Raw genomic sequence first — 17,484 nt, forward strand, 5'->3', positions numbered from 1 at the left:
TCCATAAGTGTGAATGAACAATAATTGCTTTATATTCTTTTGCTTTGTTTTTTTTAATGAATACCAGTAGTAGTGGAATGGCTGTAGAAAGAAAAATGATGCCATTTTTTGTAGCAAGTATATTACGGAGAAAGTAGTTTGTGTTTGGGCTTAATTAGAGGGATTTGATGACAGAGGTGAGAGATCTATTGTATGTACGATAGTATAATAAAAAATATAATATTTTTTATTTAGAAATATATTAAAATAATATTTTTTATTATCATTTTTAAAATTTTATTTTTAATACCAACACATCAAAATAATTTTAAAATCAAAATCTTTCAAATAAAAAACATTCCAGTCACAATCTCAAACAGCACTGTAGTGGCAAAAGGACAGGTTGGGGCGTGGAGAAAAGGCTAATTAAGGGTTCACCATAAAGAGGGGAGTGGAAATTAATGCATGGGAATTTTGAGCGTTAATTTCTTTCACGGGATTTTGCCACTCGTTCAGTTTTTCGCTGGGTTTTTGGATCCAATCCTCAGCCCAGCCAGCTTTAGGACGTGGGGTTCATTGTTCGGGGAGTGTTAGTTAGAGCCCGTTTAGCTTTGCGATTGCGGCTATATTTTATTTAAAACATAATTACAGCTGTTTGATTAAAGAAAAAAAAGGTATACTGTTCATTTGCACTGCATTGACACTTCTTCTTCTTCTTTTTTATTTTTAATTGTGTTAATTTTATTTTTTTAAAAAAAAAAAAACTAGTTTAGAGTGAATTTTATACATGATAATATTTGATTTAATTTTATTACACGCTAAAAAATTATGGAAACTATAGTTCTTGTCGGATGTATTTCATACGTAATGAAATTATAGATGGTTTTATGGAATAATAAAAAATATTTTATATAAAGTATGATTTATTTAATAATATAATAGCAATAGTTAAATTCATAATATTTAAATTAAAAATCATTAATATTAATATATATATTTTAAATTATTTTATAACCTCAATTTTAAAAGCATTCTTAACCAAACACATTAAACCATTTTTTATTTAATCTTAATTTCCACCACAGTTTTAACCAAACATCTATTTTTTCAAACTAACCTCAATTAAAAGTACTTTTTATAAAATAATTTTTTTTTCAAAACACAACCACAACAGCTACCGCAATACTAAACACTCTTACTGCAGCAACGTGCATGTTCTTTTAAAAAATTTAAAATTATTTTTTTATATTTTTAAATTATTTTAATATATTAAAATCAAAAATAAATTTTAAAATATATAAAAATTATTATTTTAAAATATTTCTAAAAAAAACATTTTAAAAAATAAGCATTAGGCCAATTTTTTTTGTTAAAAAAAATAATAATAAACCTTAGATTGACCCACCAACCTGCAATCAAGCCTTGAACCTGATCTTATAACAATGGCAATAGTTATATTTACTTAAAAAGGCAGGAATCATTGAGCCATTTTCATGACATCAAATTGTATGCTTGATCGTTTGCTCAAATACTCATCATATTTCCCGGCCCTTGCTGCTTTAGCCTGCTCATAGAATTATTCTTTCTGGTGATATCATAGAAAATATTGTATTTGCTGGCAGCAGCTCTAACCAGCTCATAGAACGCAATTTTACACTTGAAGATGCTAATCTATATCAAACTGTCTGTAGTTGAATTTACAAGGAAAAAAAAAGAAAGAAATGAAAGATTCTCCACCAGTTTGCTATTGAATTTTTCTTCAACACAATGCCGAGAGATGTCTATTTAAGCAATCAGAGTAAATGAATGCTTAGTCCTTCAAGCTAAATGGTACAAAAAATCTACGGCTAATGTAAAGCTCACAGGCTGCTACTATAGTGACTTCGGATGCCACCACCAACTTAGAGGTTGTCCTTCAGCCATTTCAGAGCACCGTTTGTGAGAGACCTGTAAATGTCATTGCTTATATGGATTAATGTTTTATATGTGTGTGCGCGCGGACGCGCATGCATGCCAATTTGTATCCAGCGGGGGCAAGCAAATAAATGAAGAAAAGAAAACTGTCGAAATAAATACCAAAGGAAATCAACATCACAGAAATAACTAATTCAAATATCATGGCTTTGTATGGCAGTGCAGTTAAGGATTTGACAAATGCAGCATGCAGTGATGGGCTAGTAAACCAACAGACAAATGCAGTTACAGTGATAAAATTCAGCAGGTTAAAGGATATGAATAACAATATTACCCCGCAAAATCTTTCAACTTCTGCCATGGGTCATTTTGATCTCTTGATTCTTCAGTTGTCTCGGAAACAGTTTCCACCTTGCGTTCCTGACCTCTGGCTGCAGAAACAAAACAAATGGCATACTCATCTTGCATTACACCAGACAATACACATTAATACAATTAAAATAAAATATAGGAATATTTGTTTATTCAATTCACGAACATGTTCATGTATATTTCAGATATAGTCAAATCCTACCCGAGGAATATGTTATTTTTGTCATTGTTTCAGGAGAGAGAGAAAAAAACATATATTAGGCAAATTACAAATATCAAACACTTGGCACTTCGTGAATTGGATAGCATGATATTATCTACAAATAGCAAATAATTGCTTACTGGCAGGCTGAGTTTTGGGCTGAGTTCGTGATCGAGTGACATTTTTATTACTCAGTGAAGCAAGTTCTTCAAGCAATTCACGTTCTTTGGCACTGATAAACATAAGCAACACTTTGGAGTTAAGCTCAGGTAAAGATGTTAATTATGTGTTTGATGGTATGTGAAGATGCAAATTCTTAACACGAAAATATGATCACGAGAAGCATCAAAATAAATGAGAAGAGGAGTTTATAACAACAGAGCTGCAATTAAGCACTATGTTAAGCAATAATCATCAGTCAAGCTTAGTAATATAAACAAAAAGATAAAATATATACAATGAAAATTACCCATTACTATGTTAATAATTACAATGAAACAGAAATTATCAGTTTTATACTGAACATATGGAGCCCATCTTATCATGGTCAAACAAGATAAGAACCTGAATCACCATTTTACCCCAAAGCTCGCAATGTACATTAAAAAGATTATTGCATATATCAAACTTAAAACTACACCGAATCAGCCATTATCAGTTTCCTATCAACCAGCATATGGCCTATCTTATCAGGAAACAGATCATTGTGAGCTTCAAACAAGCCGAAACCTAAAACACCATTTTAATGGTTACAAAAATGAAACTGAGAAGGGCTAATAAAGATCAAACAGCAAAACAAAAGCCAAAGTGAAAACTACAAAAAATATGGCATCAGAGAATAAGAAGTAAAACATAACAATTAAAGTTATTATTGTGATATCGACCAGGTGATAAAAAGAAAATAAGTCCATACCTTACACGCTTTGGTATTGTAACTTTAATAGTAAATAAGTGATCACCGCGGATCGATGGTTTATTCAGTTTAGGCGCACCTTTCCTAGCCAGGACTAACACATCCCCTGGCTGTGTACCAGGTGGAATCTGAAGCTCACTCATTCCCTCAACAGTTTTCACCTGTTTTAAATGCAGAAATCACAATTCAGTGTGCACAGAGATTTTGTATTATTCAGCCTTCTGAACATTGTATGCTGACAAGCTAAATATGCAGAGAGTTAAAGGACCAAATTAAAAAAATGTCATTGCAAAGGAAAGAATCAAAAGATGACATGTTAAAATTGGGGTCTTCTAGCATAATGGTCTCCACTCTACCCTAGAATTGTTCCAGGCATGGATCAATGTGTTTATTACACCAATCTGCTTGGACGATTATTGCTCTCTAGAGATTTTCAGGAAACAAAAAAATGGATGAAGTTGGAGAGGTCTTGTAGCAACTTAATCTCATTTGCATACATTTATGCACAACTAGGGATTCTGGCTCCATTGGACCATCCTCGAATAGTTTCAACTTTTTATCAAAAAAGAACAGTAGAAGTTTCTCATCTTATGCATGTAAAACTTTTCCAAGAAGAAATTTGACTTGAGCTCAAACATTATCTGAATGAGACCATCAACTGCTCGGGCTCAACTTCAATAATCAATCAGCATAAGTTTTACTGTGAAACCATAAAAAAAAAAAAAAAAAAAAAAAAAAAAAAGGCCCCATCTGCTGGTCTCTGTAATTTACAACTCCTCTGGAATCTGGTAGTTGAGGTGATTTTGACCAATAAAAGAGTATCTTTAAAATGGTCCAGAATGTGACAGTAAAAAAGGGTCACACTCTGCAATTCAGTATCATAGTTCCACTCCTACGCAAAAGCAAGATTTTCTAATGTGTTATCTTTTGCAGTGGTGCACAAACTGAATATTTTCATCTAATGTTTCATAAACTTAATTACTATCACTAGTTTAGATGAACAAAAGTAAAAAATTAAGGCATGCATGGATCTAACTGTGATGATAAAAATATGACCTTAACAACAGTCCCCAGTATTGCATCAGCATAACTGATAGATATTGTTGAGGTGAGATTAATGCCATCTCTTTGGATTCCTGTTATCTCTTCAACATCAAGATACACATAAAGATCCCCTAGAGGGCCACTGCAAAAATCAAAATCAATTACTGATTTAGAATCATGTTCAGTGTGAAACCTTTGGAAGATATACGTGTAAACATTAGGTGATCAGTTGTGACGCTTAAGAAAAAAATGCAGTGATAAACATAAAGGAAAGAAAAAAAAGTGATCTGATGAATGCAAGGAGAATACATTTTATGAATTTATTCATAATTTTATATTTAGGAATTTTCTACCGTTATTCAGGAAAAAAGTTTATTTCATCCAGTAATTATTGATTAGGAGCGTTAGTCTATTTCCTCGTTTAATTAAGACTCTTTAGCATCCTTATGTGCTTGTATATTGCATAAATACACATGTTCTATGTATTTTGGAGATGATTTGGTGAAGGAATCTTCAGATTCAAGGTTTTCAATCTTTTTGCTCAATTTCCTCCTTAAATTCTACATCATCATGAGGAAAAGGCATAAGAAAACATAGATGATGAGTTGGAACTCTTGATCAGTATCGCATGAATCTTCTGTTCCACTGACAAGTAGAACAATTAAATCAAAAGAACCTTGAAGCCTACATCACATTCACAAGACCACTTTATAACAGCACCTATTAGTGAACTCACTGCAATGCAGACAATGAGAACAACTGCAACTCATGAAATTAGCAGGACGCCAACAAATCAATCTAAAAACACACCAGAATAGCATTTACTAGTATTTAAGCACATATTTCAGAAAATACAAGCAAAAAAATTGATTTCAAATTTAGCACATAGATCTGAATGATGAACGATTTTCAAGTTGTTCATATCAATTAGAATATCAGCTACCACATCAACAAGAAGTTCGCTGTTTCATTTTAAGTCTGACATATAATGCATTAGGACACAGTATAATGTGCTATTTGGCTTGCGAGTTTAATTCTTGATTCCTCTTAGCAATTAGTTATCACCCATTTGTTCACTGTAGCCTTTTATAATCAAGTCATGTATATATTTGAGAAGCATTAATCAAAAGCAAACGTATCTTGCACCGACAAAATAAAAACAAATTCCTTGCAATGATTTGCTAAAGAACAAGATGAAGATTGAAGATACAAAAAGACAGGTTTAATTGACATACCCTCTTGGTCCAGCATCACCCTCTCCGGCTACTCTTAGAATACTGCCCGCACCAACTCCTGGAGGGACCTTGACTTTGATATTTTTCTTAACACGAACACGCCCCTCACCAGAGCATTTTCGACAGTATTCAGAAATGACCTCGCCATCCCCACCACAATTGGGACAGACAGAAACCTAATACACAAAAAGATGGATATTGTAAGTCACTGAGGAGGGAAAAGAAAGATGGATCTTACAAAGAATAACGCATGATAAACCCTTCATAAAAATTGTTGTAAGCAAAATACAAGAATAATAAAGAAAAAAAAAACAAATCACAAAATTTATTAACTTGTCAAGTTTCTATGATCTAATCTGGAATTCATTTTTTTCTTAGACTTCTTATGCAAACGCATGAAGTCATAACTCATTCCATATTATGTTCATGTGATATTTTCTACTATAATTTTGCTACAGAAAAGTTCTTGAACCAAATAACATCACTCCAGCAACATGCCCCTCTAATTTTTAGCATATTGTCAAGCCATATAACCTGCTCATTGCTGCTGTTGCTACCTTTATCACACAAGAATTCATTCGTGCACCATCCCATCCACCCATTTATTAAATGTCCTCCTTTTTTCCTGATTTCTAAAAAAAGAAACTAGCAAGAACTTATTCTGCTTTCCTCGGAGCCTATTAATATAGCTTGCCGGGAATAGAGCATATTTCCATGAACTCTGTTTATTTCCTAGCACTAAAGATGATAGTTCGTATGGATTCACAATCATATTGTTTGAGGAAAAAAAATATTTTGAGAAATTGTGGATTTAGGCAGCTATTTTGTTGAAAAGCAGCGCCGCCGCCCCCTCGCCCCCCCCCAAAAAAAAAAAAAAAAAAAAAAAAGAATTGGTTGTAAAATCACCGCACCAATAAAGTACCTTCCATTCATTTTGATAGCAGGCAATTATTTGCAGTTTTTACAACTATCCAGAGCATCATAATGATGCTCAAACCTTGTGGAAGTAAGCTATGGAAATGTTGAGAAAGCTCCAATTCAAGAAAAGATTTGATTAGACTTTTGGAATTTCGTTTTTATATACAAATTTTCACACCATGTGAGAATAGCAATGATGAACAGTCCAGAAAGCTCAAAAGAAGTATGCCCTATTACCTGTGAGAACAAACCAAAGGGAGTTTGCTCAGTTCTCATAACTTGACCCCTGCCACCACAGGTTGAGCATATCCTCATCTTGGAACCCATTTTTGCTCCAGTACCAGCACAAATTTCACATGTCTCCAAATGAGAAAGCTCAAACTCCTTTTCTGCCCCGAATATGGCCTCAGAGAATTCTAAACTAATGTCATAGCTGAAACAATAAATTTAGCTGTTAGCAATTCCAGTATAAACTTGAGGACTATCAAATACCAGTAAATATTAATTTACAAACAGCAGCCTTAACAAGGTGCTATTACAGGAATCACGTGTCATTTCAAATCAATGTATGAACCTACATCATTAAAGCCACTTATGCAGATCTGCTTTGTTTGTTTCCACAATTCAAGAAATAATCAGACAACAACAAGGTTTTCATGGAACAGGACATTATACAATCAAAATTCCCGTAAGGAAAATGCTAGAAATTCTAAAAGGCACACTGTGTTGGTTTGGTTCAGCTATCATTTGGCTAGAGTTTAGAAATCTGTTACTTTGATGTCAGCTCCCAGAAAACTGGCCAAAACATTCTGAACGCTAGTTAGAAGTAGAAGAGGATTGGAAGATTTAAAGGAGAGGGAGAGAGTTGTTGTAATAATGCTTGAGAAGTGTGTTTGGAAAAACCTGCACTGAGCTGAAATAGGACTAACAAACAAGGAGACCCCACAATTGACCAAAAAAGCTAGAGTCATTCAGTGTGATTATGGGTGCTTTCAACATGTCAGTCCCTCACTTGGTCTATTTCTAGTGGAATTAACACACATATGATACCACAACAATCTCCATTCACATGCAAGTCCCATCCACATAAAGCAGGATTCTCTTTCAAATGAAAATTTTTGATGGTCCAAGTGTCACAGCAGATCCAAGAGCTTGCAAGCATAGGAGTCGACTCTCAACCATGAGATAGACTACTAATTACTCCATCTTGCTCAATATGAGTCACACATGCTTTTGAATCACTGGAACACAGGAAAGATAAACAACCGCAGGAGTTGCTGCATTATTGCATCAACCACTCACCCAACCATGACTCTTCAGCTATAACATCATTCATTGTGCACAGGGGGGTAACCTTTGGCTTTGGGTAAAACTAGCACAGAGCCCAAATGACTCTAGTTTACAGGTTGGAAATCACAGGCTGAAATCTTTGTGTATTTGGCTCTCACTTCCCCAATGTGGAATTAACTCACATAACCAGACAACCTCAATTTAAGAAATGGATATCACTTTCATATTAGCTCAAATATAAAACAGTTACAGACAATGAGAGAAACAAACAAACAAAACAAAACAAAACAAAAGGATAGAGAGAAGAAGGATGGGGAATGAAAAGGCAAGCTAAATCAATTTATATGGCAACCAGCAAGATATTATCAAGCAAATTTATCTTCAAGTCACCTTCTATATGTCAAATTTATTCGAAGAAAAACCTTAATCCCAAAATAAGAGGTAACTTGAGCACTAATCTACTCTGATGCTTGTTCTTTAATCACCAAGTTCTGTCTTGCAATAAAACCAGTTAGTCTTAAATACGGGGAAAAATCGAGCCAATTAGCTGGTAGAGCTTTTATACAAGTGCACAGTGTGAGAGTCTATCTGTGATTTTCTTAGTTTATTTTTCCTTGAATCTTTTTTCTTTCTATCACTGGGAGGTACATGTCGTGTTAAACTGAGTAGAGATATCAATCAAACAGTGCTACAGTTAACAAGCGCAGGTTTAGATGTGTTAAAAGATAAGTCTTTTATTGTAACCGAACTGGACCACACTAGTGGTATCCTACTATACATCCAGGCTACACCAAATGAAACAAATGACAGAACCATCAGCCAGCATAGCGAAAAAAGAAAAGAAAAGAAAAGGCAAAGAAAAGATGTACACAAATAATAACTTACCGTATGTCTTCGCCCTTAGTAACAGTACTACGACGACGTGTCTTGAACCCAGTTTGTTCCATGCCAGGAAAACCACCCATGCTCGGCCCAAAGAATGTCTCAAATAGGTCAAAAGGATTAGTCTGTAGAAGGAAAAGTAATTTTGTAAGATGCATTGAACTTTATAGCTGTGTAGAAGATAGGTGTAACCTAGTTTAGTAGCATAAACATGTGTAAGGCGGGATCCATTGTCGCTTGCTACTTTAAATGTTGGCATATATATAAGCAAAAGTTTCCTGGTTTAAATGTTTGCATGTATATGGACAAAAATTGGCATGCCATGCATAAGATCATTGAGGCAAAACTAGCTGGCATAGTGGAGAACATCAGAGCTAGGAAGCCCTTTTATAACTGATCCCACAATAGAAGAGTAATAATGGGTGCTGCATGACACTCCAAAAGGTGGACAGGAAACCTAGTTAATTCCTGATATATACTAACTTTTCACCAGATTATTATCAGGAAAAAAATGGATAAAAAAAAGAAATGGAGAAAGAACTAAAGAACAAAAATTGATGCAATACCGTATAAGCACTTGAGGGTCCCCCTACTGTACTCTTAACTCCAGCTTCACCGTATTGATCATACAGAGCCCTCTTTTTATCATCTGATAGTACCTGACAATATTATACTTCAGAATTCAAAAGAAAACATGATAAATGCAAAAGCTTCAAAAGAAAAATGCACTTCAAGCAAGCAACAACGGAAAAAGAAAAATTGGACCAACAGAAGTAAAATGAAAATGATTGATATCGGCCAGAGGGTTTTTATATGATTAGTGAGATTATGGAAAAGGGTGTTGTGATAGGTAAGAATAATGATGAGCAAAAACTATAATGCAACAAATTACACTAACTCTGGATAGACTTTCAACATTTAAAATCAGAAGGTAAAAACCAGATGTTATATGTTTAGAAAAAAATCAAGATATCAGATAATGAGCACACATCTACCAAAGAAAAGTTTATTGGCCATGCTACGCTACGTGTTAGATAAAAAACTTTTGAAACATAAAAAAAAATATCCAAGCCAAGGGAACTATTTGGCATTCCCAGCAGGACAACCTTGAAACCTACCAACTCAAGTTTAAAATTAAACCGTGTTGCCCTAACATGACCTAGTTTGGTAGGTCCAAAGGCAATCAAGCAACCTGCTTCCTTGTCTAGCACAGGTTTAAAATTAAATCGTGTTAGAATTGCCTCGATGTAACTTAGTCAACTTGGTAGGTCCAAAAACAACTATGATGACAAGTAAAAAACATGGTTTGACATAAAAAAAAAAAAAAAAGACATTTCTTTTAATATTGAGACAAGAACATATTGGATCAACTTGAGCTTTGCAGCTTAACAGCAAAACTTATGACCTAGGTCATAAACTCCACAAGGTTTCATTACTTAAAAAAAAAATTAAAATAAAAAAATGGGGGGGGGGTCTCCTTAACGAGGAGGTGAGTCATCCCCCACTCCTTTTAGTGTTTAGTAGAATGATCAACCCGGCTTGGTATCAGATCCATGAATTATAAATAAGTGAGAAATGTAGAAATAAAGTAACCCATCCAGTACCCCACCCATACAAGTCAAGAAATGTAGCAAGATGCATGACATGGTTTATTAAGAACATCATCGATAATGAAAACCTGCCTAGACATAAAGCTCGTCGATTAGGATACTACACTACAACAATTAAGTCAATATGCTGTATTGAAAATTCAGGGGCAAATTTTGCATTTGATTTCTTATACATACCTCATACGCAGAACTAATCTCCTTAAACTTTTCAGTTGCTCCTGGTTCCTTGTTGACATCAGGGTGGTACTGAAATTATTGTAAAAGTTAAAGTAATCCTTGACAAAATAGATGTTTGAGGCTGTCTTCAAATTTCTACCAGGATGCAAGCCCAGCCCCAGCCCCCAGAGAAAAAGAAGAAAGAATAGAAAAGACAATATAACTATCAATAATCCTTGCATAGCAGTGCAATCCTCAACACAGTTGCTTCTTATCGATGATTATAGCACATCTAGTGAAGTTAAAGCACACTGTAAATAAGATAACAAATGGAAGCAAGATGTGCATTCTAATTTGCAATGCTAGGATTATCTCTATCATTTGCCTTATAGCTGACAATTGGCCACCTACAGGCACTCGTGAGTGGCTGATAAATGCTCGGAACATAAGCGAGGATGCCCTTGGATATCATTTTCTTGAGATATTTTTACGTGAGGACTCATAGATGACAGGCACTCCCGCATTGGGACATTCAGGATGCCAATCGACAACTTTAACCAAAACAAGTTCCTTGAGGGTAAATCCGCCTCCTTGGACTGAAGATTGCATGTGGAGGTCTGAAAGATCCATCTATATTGCTCTCCTTCTGACCAAGAAACTTTTAAGAAATGATTTTAAGAGTCTGCGATCACTCAAATTTTATGACTGTGAAGTTACGGACAACATTCTCAATCTTTCCAAGTTCTGCTAAATCTCATAAGAGAAAACATAATATCCTGATATAGCATTTCCGAAAACCATAAAATAAAATGGACCAGGGAAATATAATCACGGTGCTTCTTCGTTAGGACGATCACAGATCCCTATAAAGCGGATTTCATAAAGGCCTGAGTATCATGAATTTCTGAAAATGCATGCTTTGAATTGTACCAAAAAGCATAGCTTTAACACACAACGATGTACATAGGACGAGGCTGCAGCTCAAAGAAAAAAGCATGAAGGATTTACCGTACTATTCAAAGACGAATTATCCAAAACTCAATAAACAACAACAATTCAAAGCTTCCACTCACATTAATCCTCAGCCCACAAATCCAAAAGAACAACCAAATAACTATCAAGAGCCCATTTTTTATTCATGTTGGTATCTGAAGAACCTTGAAAAGAACCAGAATCTTCCAATTCCAGAATTTACAATCTTTTCAAATCAGTAAAAGTTAACAACTTTGTAAATTCAATCCCCATCAAGAACTTGTTGCTGCTATTCGTTCACATTTCCCAGAAAGCCAAGAATAAAATGAAATCATTTTTTTCAAGAAGGCCCAAGATTGTTAGGTGGTTACCTGACGAGCTAACCTTCGATAAGCAGCTTTAATTTCTTTACTGGTAGCAGATTTGGGGACCCCGAGAGTAGCATAGTAATCCCCAGAAGCGTAGACGAAAGGCCCAGGACCATTGGTATAGGCCTTTGTCTTGGTCTTGCTGAACCTCACAGTTAATATGGATGGAGAAGCAAACTTCTTACCTGTAAAGAAAGAAGAAGAAGAAGAAGATGGCAGTGATGGTGAAGAGAAGGTTAGCGAGGGGCGGAGGGAGAGGGTTGCTGTTGTCGCAGTGGCAGTGATGGCCATTGAAGAGAAGTAGCAAGGAGATGGGTTTAGGACAGGTTTCTGGGCTTGCTCCCCATGGCCATGATTTTGGTGTGATTTTTGTATGGTGAAGGATGGATGAGTGGAGAGGGAGGTGGTGGGAGCGTGAGCAAACAAAAAAAATCGAAAAACTATTAAACTGAAAAAAAAAAAAATTATAAAACCAAATTATAAAAAAATATTGATTAAATTGATTACAATTTAAAAAATTAATCGGTTTAATTTAGTTTTTATTTTATAAACTTGAAATTAAAAAAATCAAACTGAATTGAACCCAAATAAAAAAAAAAAAAAAAACGAGCCCAACTAAAAAAAATAAAGTCAAACCGATTTGAGCATGATTTTTTTTCTAAATAATCAAACCGAAATCAGTTGGTTTGAACTAGTTCCGCTTTGATTTTAATTTTTTTTTAAATATCAATATAATTATTTTTTAATAAAAACCAAATCAAACTAAAAATAATTACCCACCCACCAATGAGGGCGCAAATATTGATTATGAGTGTCCGTTTGTGTTGCTTTCCTGTGCTAGCTAGCAAAAAAAAAACTATTAAACTAAAAAATTAATTAAAAAATTAATTGGTTTAATTTGGTTTCTGTCTTATAAACTTAAAACAGAGAAATCAAATCAAGATAAACCCAAATTAAAAAAAAACCAAGTCAAATCAGAAAAAAACATAAAAAAACTAACCCAAGCTGATTTAAACTAGTTTTTATTTAAAATAATTAAACCAAAACTAATTAGTTTAAACCAATTCTGGTTTGGTTTTAATTTTTATAAAAACACTAATTTAATTATTATTTTTTTTAATAAAACCCAAATCAAATTTAAATAATAACCTCGACGCCAATATGGATTGAGTTGGTACGTTTGTGTTTGCTTTCCCGTGCTAGCTAGCTAGCTAAGAGGCACTTACCACAATATCATCACATTGAGCCATACTTGTACAAGTTATGTCCATTAATAGAACTGGAAATACAGCGTGTAATGTAGTGTTCAGTGCTGGGAAGCAACGCTGGTTTTTGTTGTCTTCCTCAGCTTGTTGAGAAAAATATGCTTCAAGAATAATATAAATTATTGTTGAGTTTAATTCTTTTTAATTTAAACTAATTAATAAAATAAAATAATGTGATTCATTGTAAATTTTAAATCTAGAAAATTTTTATTTACAATAATGTTAGAAAATAGTATAAATTATATTTTAAAATTATATATTAAATTTTCAGATGAGAAGGTTTTTTTTTGATGAAAAGTTTAAAAACCTTAAAGAACCAATGTTGTTGTTAAGGGTGTTTTTGAAATACTATTTTTTAATTTCAATTTAAAGAGGAATTACTTCATAAATTAGAGGGTCTCTCTTCTAATTTATTTTTGTTTACTTTTAAGTAATTGGATTCCAAATGAAATTCAAATTAGCATCCTCCAAAAATATTCCAAAATAAAAAATTAATTTAGCTAATGTGTTAATGTTAAAAATTAAAAATATATTATTTTTATATATTTTTAATGAAAAAAACTTTGCACCACAATTATTACCAAATACAATTGTGTGTTTGTGTGTTTGGCAATGTGATATAACTTTTCAAAATTGATTTTCAATTAAAAATATATCATAATTATTTTTTTTTGTTATTTTGACATCATAAAAAAGCACTTAAAATAAATATAAATTTAATAATTTTTTAAGTAAAAAATAATGTAAAAAAGTGAGTTAAACGTTTTAGTAACGAGGCCTAATAAATTCAATGAACTCAATCAATGGTGTTTTTCTCTGTTCAAATTCCTTTTGAGATAAACAGGGATGCGTTCGTCATTAAGATTGTGAAAAGGAAACTTTATATAATCTAATTTATAAACATCTCTTATCATTAAATAAATAAATGTCAATCAACATGAGAAATTTTATAATACTTAAGAGTAATTAGTGAAATTTAAGTTATTATTTAATATAATTTTTAAAAATTGATTTAATTTTTTAAAAAACTTTTTAGCTCATAAGTATAAAATATATCAAGAAATAACCTTCGAGTTAAATTAAAAGTTTTTAAAAAATTAATGAAAAGTTCAATTTTTTTACTTTCAAATTTATATTATCTCCCCTCTTTGAAAAAATTTGTTTAAGCCATTTTTTTTTGTAAAAAAAAAACTTCTAATTAAATTTTTTTTGTTGATAAAAAAAGTACATTTTTATATTGTTGCATTAAAATTATCATGACATGATTTTTTTATTGAAATTTGCTTTTTTATATGGTACTAGTTTTTTTATTTTTAAAAAAATCATTCTTATAGTATAAAAGACATGAATAAGGAAGGAGGGTTTTGGCTAAGAAAATAATTTTTTTCTCATTTATCTAAATCATTTGAATTCTTTGGAATTTTTATTATAATTACATTAGGTTTTTATTCAAAAAATCATGCTACTTATAAAAAATATATTTTTTCATAAAAAAAAATGCATTGACAAGAAAATGAGATTTTAACTAAAAATATATGTTTTTTCCTTTAATTTAAATCATTTGAATTCTTAAAAATATTTATTCTGATCACCACAAAATTAAATAAAAACATATTTCAGGAATCGTCTCGCAATAGCACATGAGCATACAGCTAGCTATAAATTAAAGACTGAGGTGCATGTTACGCTGTTTTTGCAATATTCATTTATATTGTAAACTTTAACGTGAGAAAATAAACTATCATGACTGAATTGTAAACTTGGTAAACTACAAGAACTAAAATGTAAAAAAATTGGCACTGTAGGGTGAATGGATAATAAAATATGGGTAATGAATTTTGAATGGTAAAAATACATGTCGCAAAATACTAAGACCAAAATATAAAAAATGTCAAATGTACTAAACATGTGACTGCGCTACGTTGGGAATTTATATTTTTTATAATAAAAAATAATATTCAGGTGATGCAAACAATTTATATTTTCTTACAAAAAATAATATCTATATGTTGCAAACGTGTTTTAAAAATATAAGAGAAATTAACAATTTGAGCTATAACACCAACTGAAACTAATGAGTTGGTTTTATTTTAATTAGATAATATAAAAAAATTATATTAATTGAATTTTTTAAAAGAGATTATCATGGTATCTTGGGAAAAATACAATGAGAGCACTAAATTAGATAAAACAAAGGATAAAAAATTGGACAGGTAAATAAACATGGAAGACTATAACATGAAAAATGATTAACTACTCAAAAAGATCTAAAATTAAAAAAAAAATGGTGAAAGAATGAGGGTGAAAAAAAAATAATAAATTAGAGAACAACTGTTTTTTTTTTTTAAGGGTTTAACTGAAAATAAAAATAACTTGGACAAGAAAAATGAGGAAAAAATTGAAAAGAATAAAACACCATAGAACCTAGATTGCAAGTTGATATCAAAAACCAGTAAAAGTTTTATAAGAGGGTTAAAAAAAAATAAAAAATACAAAAAATAAGAACCAAATAAAAAATATATGAAAAATTAAATTGAAACGGAAAAACACTTATTCAGAAGAACAATGAACAAAACAATGTAGGAGAGTTAAACTATATCATTTCAAGATCATATTATTATTATCATAATTATTGTTATTATATTATTGTTACAATCATCTTTATTGATATTATTATCACTATTATCATTGTTACTATCATAACAAAATATTATTATTACCGCAATTATTAATATTTTGATCGCTATTCATTGTAGTGTTAGTATCGTAATCATAATTATTATTATCGCTAATATTATTGCTTTTACGATTACCACTACTACTACTATTGTTATTATCATTATTATTGCTCTAACTACTGCTATAATTATCATTATTGTTGTTGTTGGCGGCATTATTTTATTATTATTATTATCGTTATCATTACTATTATTACTATTATTGTTGTTGTTGCTGCTTCAATTACTACCATAATCATCATTATTATTGTTATCATCATAGATGTTGTTATTATTATCATTATTATTACTATTATTATAACAAAATCATAAACTTGTTTTAGAGTGTAAAATTATTATTATTATCATTATTACTATCACTATTATTATTAGTAGCATTATTTTTATTATCATTAATATCATTTTAATTGATATTTTTTTTTATGATTACTGTCATAATTATTAATATTATCATCATAATCATTACTATAGTTAGCACTATTATGATCATAATAAACTATATCATTACCACTATTATCATTATTGGTAGCATTATTATTATTATTATTATTATCGTTATTAGTGGTATTATTACTATTATTACTAATATCATTATCATTATTGTTGCTACTACTATTGCAGCAACTGCTACCCCTATTATCATTATTGTTGTTGTTGGAAAAACAAAAGTCCTGAATTTGATTTGAATGATAAAATTAAAAACCATGAAAACATTGCAAAAGGATCAAGAAAAAAACCAATAAATCAAAAGAAGAAATACCAAATTAATTTTTTTTATTATTAAATAAAAATCATAAACTTGACTTCAAGGATAAAAATGAAAGTATAAAAACTTTGAAAAAAAAGGAAAATGAACAAAATAAAAAATAAAAAATAGAAGGGCCAAATATAAAAATATTTATATATATATATAAAAATTATAACTGAATGATTAAATTGAAAACTAATAAAATTATAACAAAAGGAAAGGAGACAAAAATAAACAATCATAAAAGAAAGGACCGAACTTGAAAAGAAATAAAAATAAAAACCATAGTGCATCTCTCATTGTAGGGGAGAGAAATGAAGGGGTAAAAAAAGAAAGGGTTCCTAGAGATAAAATGACCATCTTTATATGGCACACACTAATTATGAATGAAGGGGACATGTGGTATGTAACAAAATGAGACGGTGGATAATGATTTTCCACCATCAAGGGGTGTCACTCAAAGTGCAAGGTGCTACCCATGTGTTAACGCGTTAAAATCACGCACCAATAATTTTTAAAATTAAAAAATATTAATTCAATGTTAAATACGCCATCATCCTTGACCAACCCATTAATAAAAAAAACTTTAGAAAAAGTTGTTAATACCCCTATACAAATGACCTGTTTTTTTTTTTCATCTTAAGGACAATTGTTTAATTGCATTGTACCATTAAAAAGAAATATATTAAACACCCTTATCAAACAATGTTAGTTTTTTGTTAATTAAAGGGTAGTTTTAATATATTTAATCAAACAACTATTATAAATTATTATAAAAATTACTAACAGGCATGACTCCACTATTCTATTATTTTTCTATTTTGGTTATTGATTATTGTTCTCCTTGATTAGATCTTTTGTGGCCGAATTAATAATTA

At 31.3% G+C, this 17,484-nt stretch overlaps 1 protein-coding gene across 1 annotated transcript; it reads right to left on the reverse strand.

Moving 5' to 3' along the window:
* Positions 1-1,544: 1,544 nt before the first annotated feature.
* Positions 1,545-12,278, reverse strand: LOC118037847 (uncharacterized). The gene is made up of 11 exons (XM_035043965.2): positions 11,859-12,278; positions 10,537-10,605; positions 9,316-9,408; positions 8,753-8,874; positions 6,815-7,010; positions 5,660-5,835; positions 4,437-4,566; positions 3,381-3,541; positions 2,608-2,699; positions 2,228-2,324; positions 1,545-1,926 (listed from the first exon to the last, which is right to left on the reverse strand). The coding sequence occupies exons 1-11, from the start codon at positions 12,144-12,146 to the stop codon at positions 1,881-1,883; spliced, it is 1,470 nt and encodes a 489-aa protein (XP_034899856.1). The 5' UTR covers positions 12,147-12,278; the 3' UTR covers positions 1,545-1,880.
* Positions 12,279-17,484: the final 5,206 nt, after the last annotated feature.

This window comes from Populus alba, chromosome 3 (assembly GCF_005239225.2).
Source record: "Populus alba chromosome 3, ASM523922v2, whole genome shotgun sequence".
Classification (NCBI taxonomy): domain Eukaryota; kingdom Viridiplantae; phylum Streptophyta; class Magnoliopsida; order Malpighiales; family Salicaceae; genus Populus; species Populus alba.